This window comes from Austrofundulus limnaeus, unplaced genomic scaffold, assembly GCF_001266775.1.
Source record: "Austrofundulus limnaeus strain Quisiro unplaced genomic scaffold, Austrofundulus_limnaeus-1.0 Scaffold204, whole genome shotgun sequence".
In the NCBI taxonomy this organism is placed as follows: domain Eukaryota; kingdom Metazoa; phylum Chordata; class Actinopteri; order Cyprinodontiformes; family Rivulidae; genus Austrofundulus; species Austrofundulus limnaeus.
The window spans coordinates 450,881-460,533 of NW_013952606.1; the positions used below are offsets into that span (position 1 = coordinate 450,881).

General features: G+C 39.1%; 1 protein-coding gene across 4 annotated transcripts in view; it reads right to left on the reverse strand.

Annotated features, from left to right (window-relative positions):
• celsr1a (cadherin EGF LAG seven-pass G-type receptor 1a) overlaps positions 1 to 9,653 on the reverse strand; it is a gene marked incomplete at its 3' end in the record, with an annotated part of 97,487 nt that overhangs the window by 5,115 nt on the left and 82,719 nt on the right. For 2 of the 4 annotated variants that reach the window (XM_014018842.1, XM_014018845.1), the window contains 14 exon segments: positions 907 to 1,040; positions 1,131 to 1,256; positions 1,336 to 1,462; positions 1,537 to 1,616; positions 2,938 to 3,050; positions 3,542 to 3,716; positions 6,505 to 6,705; positions 6,787 to 6,913; positions 6,979 to 7,146; positions 8,321 to 8,510; positions 8,591 to 8,734; positions 8,809 to 8,992; positions 9,072 to 9,281; positions 9,379 to 9,473. In XM_014018842.1, the coding sequence (XP_013874296.1) occupies positions 907 to 1,040; positions 1,131 to 1,256; positions 1,336 to 1,462; positions 1,537 to 1,616; positions 2,938 to 3,050; positions 3,542 to 3,716; positions 6,505 to 6,705; positions 6,787 to 6,913; positions 6,979 to 7,146; positions 8,321 to 8,510; positions 8,591 to 8,734; positions 8,809 to 8,992; positions 9,072 to 9,281; positions 9,379 to 9,473 (2,074 nt within the window). 4 annotated transcript variants of the gene reach the window in all.

Here is a 9,653-nt window from a genome sequence, read left to right on the forward strand (position 1 = left end):
CCTCAGATAAGGGGTCAGACTAAAAGCGATTTTTTTTGCCCTGATGAAAAGGTTGGGGTACCCTACTAGTATTTGTTGTGTTTAAATTTAGGGGCTGCGTCCTTCAAAGGCTGAATTTGTCGGCCTCTTACGTCACAGCGCTGAACCGGAGGCGGTCCAAATTCAGACTCCTCTGATGCGGCCATATACATTTTAAATATTTATCCTATACTTGTTCCTCTGTTTATTCCTCCTGTAGGATTTCTCATCAGTTTGCTGCAGTTCTGACCAATGACATTCTCACAACTCACTGAACATTCAGGTTTTTTATTATTAATACATAAACAGGGTCTCTGCAGGTTTTAGCAAGTCAAATTTAAGACTTTTTAAGACCTTTTTTAATACCACCTTGAATGAAATTTAAGACCGAAAATATAAATGATGATTCGGTGATTCTGCTGTATTACAACCAAGCACATGTGTGTCACTCAATAAAAAGCAKTGAATATAAAGATATTCATCTCTCTGGTTGAATTAGCTGTATTTTACAAGTGCAGTTATTTGGTTGTGAATCACAGACTGAAATTAGGGCAACACAAACTGAGAATGTGTTTTCTTCTTTAATGACTTCATTTATTCTGTTTTGTATAAAATTTTGCAACAAGGCCACGAGCCATGCACTGCTGAATGTAAGCAATATAACCCCGGTGCATTTATTTAGCAGCATGCGAGCAGGACTCTTCAGGTGAGGCAGATGTTTACAGATAGCAGGGTAAGGTGTGTGTGCATAATGTGTTAGTAACTGTTAGACATTTAACGCAAAACAGAAACAAAGAAATTTGACAGGAATGTGCAAAAAAWTWAAAAAGAGACGCAGGCAGCATGGGTGTAGTAGAAGCGGCCATGCGGTCAGTGGGCATGCTGTACCTGAATGTGTAAGCCAGGTAGCTGCTGCGGCTCTTGGCTGACCTGAGCGTGCTGTCCAGGGAGATGTTGGACTCGCCGATGGTGGTGCGAAACAGCGGGCCGTCTTCAGGGAATGAGTTGCAGTTGAGGGAGCGCTGAAGGTAGAAAGAGGAAAACAAAAATAATAATAAGGAGGCAGGAATGTTTTTGTTTGTTTTTTTAAGCGAACAGGTCTGTCCACACACGGTGAGTAAGGAGGCCCTCGTGGTGCTGGAGTTGTCCTGTACAGTCGTCTTTCCGGTGAGGACGTTCTTGAGGTTCTTCCTCACTTCTTTGTTGAGGATCACATGGAAGAAGAAGATGAAGACCCCCTGTTGAAAAAAAAAAATAGTTAAAGCCTGAAAACGTGTGTTTAACTGCTCAGTTTGGGTTAGGAAGTCACAATGTTACCTGCAAGCAGCTGAAGACGGCAAACAGGTAGTGGTAAAGGATGACATCGCTGTTGACCGCCAGTAAACCGAGCATCCAGGTGGCGCCGATGAGGAGCAGGAGGAAGAAGGCCATGCGCAGCGCCGGACTGAAATAAGGGTTAAAAGTTAAATGATGCATTCAGCTTTAAGTTTTAATTTGATTCTTGGCTGAGAAACTCACACAGCTCCTGACTTCTCCACAGCTTTCTGCCGGCGACCACAGGAGGCCTTCGCAGCTAAAATGAAGATGACTATGTTCACCTTGAACAAAGAGGAAGGTCAGTTATTGTTTGTTTCATTCTTTCATTCATGTATTGTATGAATGCTGATTCAGCTTTCAGACTTTTGTGGTCCTGTTTTTTAATTTCTCCACATTTTAGCTATTAATAAATAAAACATTCAGCTCTTTCAAAAGATCACATCTGGTTTTTATAACTTTCATACCAATTTAAAATATTTATTTTGATATTTGTAGTTTTTGGTACAGTTTTGCTACTTTAAGCATTCAGTTACCATTCAGCTATTTTTAGCTTTAGCAAGATTTTTGCTACTTTCAGCTTTTAGCTAGTCTTTTTGTACTTTTAGCTAGGTTTTTAATAGTTTTAATTTTTAGCACTTGCGCTGATATTTTTAGTTTTTGGCTATGCTATAGCAACTTTAAGCTAGCCATCAATATGTTTAGTTCAAGTTAGTTAGCATTTTGCTACTTTTGGCTAGCCTTTTTGCTACTTTTACCCATACCAAGTCTCTTGTTATTTTGAGCTGTCAGCTAGTATTTTATGACTTTCAGCTAGCATTTTGATATTCCTAACTTTTAGGAAAGTTTCAGAAACTTTTAGTTTTTGGCTAGCTGTTAGCAACTTTAAGCTAGCCATCAATACACTTAGCTTTATTTAGTTAACCTTAGTTAGGCTTCTGCTGTTTTTACTTAGACTTTTGCTACTTTTAGCTTCTTTTTTGCAATTTTTACCATCAGCTAGCCTTTTGTTACTTTAAGCTATCGGTTAGCATTCAGCTATCTTTAGCTTTAGCAAGCGTTTTGCTACTTTGAGCTTTTAGCTAGTCTTTTTGTACTTTCAGCTAGCTTTTAATAGTCTTAACTTTTAGTAACTGCTCTGCTACTTTACATTTTTGGCTAGCTTTTAGCAACTTTAAGCTAGCCATGAATACATTTAGCTTTAGTTAGTTAAACTTTAGCTACTTTTAGCTAGCCTTTTTGCTACTTTTACCCTTACCAAGCATTTTGCTATCTTTAGCTGTCAGCTAGTCCTTTAATACTTTTAGCTAGCTTTTWTTATAGTCTTAACTTTTAGCACTTGCTCTGCTACTGTTAGTTTTTTGCTAGCCTTTAGCAACTTTAAGCTAGCCATCAATACATTTAGCTTTAGCTAGTTAACTTTAGTTAGCCTTCTGCTGCTTTTACTTAGCCTTTTGCTACTTTTAGTTAGCGTTTTTGCTACTTTTACTCTCAGCTAGCTATTGCTACTTTAGCTACTGTCCTGCTTGTTTTATTTTCAACAACTCAGTTTCAGCTTCTTCAGCATTGTGGAACAAGAGGAGCCAGACTGATTCAGGCACATACCAGGACGACAACAAAGATGGGCCCTGCGAAGCTCCAGATCAGGGTGTCGTGGACAGAAAGCCAGCAGAAATCTGGGTTTCCATAACCCTGAGGATCGAGGCCGACCGCCAACCCTACAGAAACAAAAATAAAATAAATAGTTCAGGTTTTTAAAAGATAAAAAATAGTTATTTATCATCATTTCCTTTTCTAGGCTGTGTTTTCTCTCTGTTCAGCTTAGTCACCGTCTTTCTGTAAACTARTGTTGTGTAACATGTTGCTACCTCTGAACTCCTGACTCACAACTACAATCTGAACCAAACCCAAACTCATGCAGCTTTGCCAGAACATCACACAGCCTACAGCACGTCACCATTTTTTACAATTTTGTTCCAGAACTGACAGGCCCAAAGTTGCCAAAGCTGAAAAGACACCAAATGAAACAAAATATTCATGAYGGTGTAATAAAACACCCGACTTCATTCTTCTTCTACATGACGGCTGCTGCCGTTTGTCTCGTTCGATTGTTTTCCCACGAGGATTTCCAGCAGAGCGGACGAGTCGCGGCTTGAACCTCCCTCCCCGTCTCCCTGCAGGTTGGTGTCGGTCGGCGTGCGGTTCTCACCGGTGATGACGGCGGGTATGCCCCAGCCGATGGCGTAGTAGAACCTCATGTGGCCGTGGTTGATGTTGCGCGCCTCCGTTAGCATGCGGTAGATGTGCAGCCCCTCCACGAACATCCAGGCGAACGTGCACATGTAGAAGTARTGGAGGAGGATGGCGATCACCGTGCACACGAACTGGAAAAAATAAGAAAACGTCACAAGAATTAACAACTTTTTCAGGCCAATTACTAATTTTTGTGAAGCTCTGACCTGACGATTTTCATTTGAGCCCAAATTAAACTTTTATTTCATGGTAATTTAAACTTTTTGAATAAAAACTAAATGTGCTACCAGATGAGTCATCACCAATATWATTTTGCACAAACTTGTGTGTATTATTTTCATGCATTGATCAAAAAAGCTATATGCTAATGCTAAAATGCTAATCATCTCCAGTGTTTCATTGACGAATCAGTTCTGCTACTCCATTACCCATTATGTAATATTAAAGCAGCCGCACATTTCTTTATCACCTCTTCTGTGTTTCTTTATAAATCTGTTGCTCCATTAGAGGAACGCTGTGTCGGGACATGAGTTATGGTATGTGTGTGTGTGTGTGAGTATTTCTGTGTATGGCTGCAGAGATCAGAGGAGGAGAAAGAGGAAGACCACTTTGACAGGACTGTAAATCATCCTCGCAAGTTGGCCTTGGGCTCACGCTGACAGAATTCCACAGGTCTGACACGCACGCAGGCTAATCTGGACGCAGGAATTATGAGCTCACGCAAACGAGTTTGTCTTTATTCAAAGAGATGCAAAAAAAATAAAATAAAAAGAAGCTAAAGAAAGCCAGTTCTGCCAGTCAAAGAATGCTCCCATTTCAGAAAGACAAATGAACAAAACCAACACTTGATGTTTGACAAAAAACCCTGCCAATGAGATGCTAACTTAGCATAAACCGCTAACAAATACATGAGATAAAAGAAAGGRAAAATCCTGACCTGGACGTCTGATTTTAGGTTAAATCTTGGTGCAGAGAGCTGCAGTGTCGCTCATCAGTTAAATAAATGATTAGGTTTGTGGTGTGAATATGCAAGATCTTTAATGAGTTAAAACTTAAAGTTGTTTTGGGAAGTCTTTGCCAGGGCTTACCATCCTGAGGGCCGCCTCTGCAGACAGGTACCAGTCAGAGCACGTCTCCACTACTGGGCCACAAAGGTGTGTGTGTGTGTGTGTGTGTGTGCGTGCGTGCGTCTGCAGACTTCAAACAATCCTTCTGATCCTCCACGGTTCTGGCCGTGTCTGTGACTGACCTAACGCCAGATTATATCCTGAGCTTTAAAGAATTAAGAATCAAACTTCACCTGAAACAGTTTTTTTTTAATTAAAGCAGTGAAATTATTTTGTAAGAGATAATCAGGAAGCAATTTTTTTTCCTAAAACAATTATATTTTCTGTGAAAAAACAAGAACACTGACTCCTGAAACTTACAGAAGTAGCTAAAACTAAGTTGTTAAAGTTAATGAAATGAAATGCAAGCTAAAGGTCAAATACTGCAAAATGGTTGCTAGAAGATAAAAGTAGCAAAAGACTAAGTATAAAAGCAAAATGCTAACAGAGAGCTAAAACTATCAAAGGGCTAGTTAGGAATAAAAAATAAGAGAATGTTATTTAGTTAGTAGCAAACTTGTAGTTACAAACTATTGGAAGCAAAGCAGAAGCTAAAAGCAGTTAAAGGTTAGCAAAAACCATCAAAAAACAGAACAAACGCTTATAAAGGCAAAATGCTGTCATAGCTCTCTAAAAGTAGCATAAGGCTAGCTAAAAGTAAAGAAGCAGAACAGTATTTAAAACTAAAAGTAACAAAAGAGTTAGCTGAAAGCTAAGATCATACATGTTGCTAGAAACTATAAGAAGACAGAATCTAAAAGTAGCAAAAATTTGCTAAAACTATCAAAAGAGCAGGTAAAATCTAAAAATGCTGGCTAAAAGCTAAATATAGCAAAAGTACATTAAAAGTAACATAAGGTCAACTAAAAGTTAAAATAAAGCAAAACGGCAGCTAAAAACTAAATGTAGCAAACCTGTAGCTACACATTTCTAGAAGAAAAGCAGAAGCTAAATGTAGCTTAGGGTTAGCTAAAACTATTTAAACACAAAGCAAAAGCTGAAAAATGCTAAATACTGGCTAAAAGCTAAATGTAACAAAAGACTTTAAAAGTAGCATAAAGGCTAGCTAAAAGCAAAACAAGCAGAACATTAGCTGACAACTAAAATTAACAGAAGGCTAACCAAAAGCTAAAAGTAGCCAACTTGTTGCTAGAAACTATTAAAAGCAAAACAGAAGTTAAAGTAGCAAAATGATTAGTTGAAACTATATAAAAGTAGCAAAATGCAGGCTAAAAGTGAATATAGTGAAAGGCTATCTAAACGTAGCATAAAGCAAGCTAAAATCTAGAAGCAAAAGCTAGTTAAAAGCAAAAGTAGCAAAAAATTAGCAAAACGGTAGCTGTAAACTAAAAGCAACAAAAGGCCAGCTAAAAGTAGCAAAGGACTAAAATCTTAAAGTAGATAATGTTTAGATATATGAATATCTAAAATAAATAGATAAATAAAATAGTGCAGAAGAGTTTATAAGTAATTATATTGCAMAAAAGTATGAAAATAAAATGTTTCACATTCAAACAATAAATCATAAATCTAATCCACAAATTAAATACTATTGGAGGCCTTTGAACCTGTCAGGTCAGAGTGRGTCAAACTGACCCCTCAAGTCTTAGCTCTCCTTGACCCAAGGAGAGCAGGAGGCTGAAAGAGCTATTTACAGCAGGTAAGATGTTATTTGTTCATAACTTTATCATAGAACCCTACATCAAAAAGWTCCAAACTCTACAGTTTAGAATAATCAGTTCTGTTGGATATCAGAATACAGCATCACCAGGTCACACATGCATCTGTGTAAGTGAACTAATAAAATACAAACCATGTTTTCGGTCTGATTGATGCCGAGCAGGAAGACGAGCTCAGAGAAGAAGAGCGTCGCCACCAGGTTCCTGTGGATGGCGAGCAGGTTGGAGCGGAGCCGGTAGAGGACGCACAGCAGGATGAAGGTGAGGAGGAGGAGGAACAGTGAGACCGACACMGTGGCGTAGGTGACGATCTTCAGCGGGAGGACATCTTTATGCTGTAAAGAAGATATCAGGGTCAGGAGGGTTCAGCTACTTTAATAAAGTGATGATTTATTTATTTATTYATTGGACAGAACCTCTCTTTTGGAAATGTCCATCAGAACTGCAAAGCTGGTCATGTGATCACACTGGCAGCTAATGTGACTTTTGTTCCTGTTGAGCACCTCGCAGCCTTTAGAGGACCAGCCGCCGGTACCCTTGCTCCTAAAAACCAAACATCAGTAAATATATAAAAGTGTTTCTATGACCGTAGCTCTTCAATAACTCACCCAATGGAGTGGTCCCAGTAAACACAGACAGGTTTGGTTCGCTCCTCTGTCTCCAGCAGGGTGTACTCCAAGGTGATGGGGGGGTCCAGGACGGGAGGAAGGGGTGGGCCCTCGCTGTGAACTGTGGCGCTGACGATGGCTGTGTTGATCACAGGAYGGTTGGGGAGCCTACAGACACACAAAACAAAATGTATTTAAGGCTTTCAGTTATTTAGTGAAGACGAGYGGTTTCCTGTTAATTTCTCTACATTTTTAGCCTACTGTATGTGTGAAAAGCTCATTAAGAGGACCACTGCAGTGACTCTATTTAACTTTAATCTTTTAAAAATAGTAACCGTAACCAGATATTTTCTCCACTTAAGACTTTTCAGTTCTTTCAACATTCTGCCTCAGCAAACTTGCTCTATTTTTGTCTCTTTACTACTTTTTGTTGCCATTCTGCTAATATTAGCCTTTTGCTACATTAACTCTTAGTAAATATAAGCTATTTTAAGTTAGCCTTTTGCACCTTTTAATTAAGTCTTTTCTACTTTAAGCTAGCATTTTGCTATTTTTAACCTTTAGCCAGCCTTCTGCTATTTTTTAGCCTTTATGCTAGCATTTTAGGAAAGTCCTTTGATACCTTTAGCTTTTTTTAGATAGCCTTTYGCTGATGTGTTTTGGTACCATTCTACATTAGCTTCTAGCCATTTTTTGCGGCTTTCAGATAGGTTTTCCATGTTTTATTAGTAAGCCAAGCTTTTCTTAAGTTTAGCATTTAACTAAGTTTTTGTTGCATTTAACTTCTAAATAATTATTTGATACTTTAGGCCATATTTTTCTSTAGCATTTTRTTACTTTTAACTAACCTATTGCTACTTTTAGCTAACCTTTTGTTACTTTTAGTTAGCCTTTATTACATTTAGCTGGCTTTAGAGTTTTTTTAACTAGCCTTTTGCTAATTTTAGCTAGCATTTTTCACTACTTTAAGTATTCAGGTAATGTTTTGCTACTTTTAGCTTTTAACAAGTGTTTTACAACTTAATTTTTTCTTCTCCTGCTACCTTTCATTTAATTTATGATTTGTATTTTTGGTGTATGTTGAATTTATGTTGTTTTTTCAAATAAATAAATAAACTTAAACTTAACTTTTATTAGCATTTCCTTTTCTTTTAACTTGCAGTTAGCATTTTGCTAATTTTGGCTTTTGTGCGAGTGTTTTGCTTCTTTTATCTTTAGAATTCAGTTTCATCTTCTCCGGCTGAATTTCAGCAAAGTCATTCATGCTTTGTTGTCTTTTTGGAGTGAATGAAAAGCTTTCTTTTGTTCAGTTTTTAACAAACAAACTGGCATGAGGGCCAACCTCAGACTCCTRCGGTCGGGGTCGTAGTTTTCTGGAAGGAGCTGACCCAGAGACTTGTACACGATGACCACAGCGACGGGCAGAGGGGCAGCCGGCTCTAGGTAGCGCCGTTTTCTATCAGACACYGTGTGCTCTTCCTCCTCCTCCTGTGGGGGGTCGGTGTGGGTCAGAGGGCCAGGCGTTGGTTCTGCTAGGTTCAAAATAACACGGAGCTCAAGGTCAAATTACAAAAACAGTAAAAAAAAAATTCAGTTATTTGAGCATTTTTACCTTTTTGGATGTGAGTACGTAGGTTAAAGTGTGGAAAGTGGACAGAGGACCTGAGCTCTTTGGGGTAGGTTTCTTGGATGTCCTGGAAATGWGGCAACGTTGCTCTCTCGGGGTCCGACACATCCAAGTAGTCCACGGTTAGAACTGTGACACAGATTGATGRATTACATTTTGTGTAAATATCTGTGCTTTGTTTGAACGCCGCTCCAAAGACYCACTCATGTTGTCGGTGACGATGGTGAAGGGTTTGAGGTAGGTCTTCCTGACGTTCTGTGCCARGATGTTGGCGTAGTCCTCAAAGCCKCGGAGCAGGTGTGCGGTGCCGCCCTCCGTCCTCTGGATCTGCTCCCAGYACTCCTTGGTGTCAGGATCTAATATGGCGCTGCCAGCTCGCACTAAATTCTGAMAAAACAACAACAAATAAATTGATTTCTGCTTTCTGTCAGGTGAATTAGTTTAAGAAAAATAATAATTTTTTTACCTCATTGAACTCYGCGTCCTTCATGGCGCTGAGGTCGAAGCCGGACTGCTGGCTCTCGTAGCGCAGCACGTGATTCAGCAGCTGGGACGCCGTTTTCACGTCGTTCCCAAAGAAATGTGGCTTYTTATCCGTGGCGCCGTGAAGCAAACGCACGATGGCTTTGGAGTGATCGCTGTTCATCTGTGAACTGTTGCGACGCAGGTCCTCGTTCTGGAAAAAGGAGCAGGAAAAAAAAAATCCTGAAAAATCTTGGTTTTACAGAACAAAGGTTTTAGCTGGAAAGGAGCTTTTTGTGTGTCATGTTCACCATTTTTTTCAGCTGAGAGAAGGTGGCRGTGGTGCAGTTGAAGAGCTCAGGTGACAACCAGCCCTTCTCATCACTGCAGTGTCGAATGGCGGTGCCTGAAAAATAAAACACATCTTTAAAGGGATCCCTGATTAATTGTAACATTAGATTTTATTTGATAAACATTTGTTTTAACTTTAAAATAAAGACTGTTAAAATACTGTAGGCTGTTTAGTTTTTATAATTTTTAAAATATAATTTAACATGGACAGAGCCATTTTATTTACACACAGAGC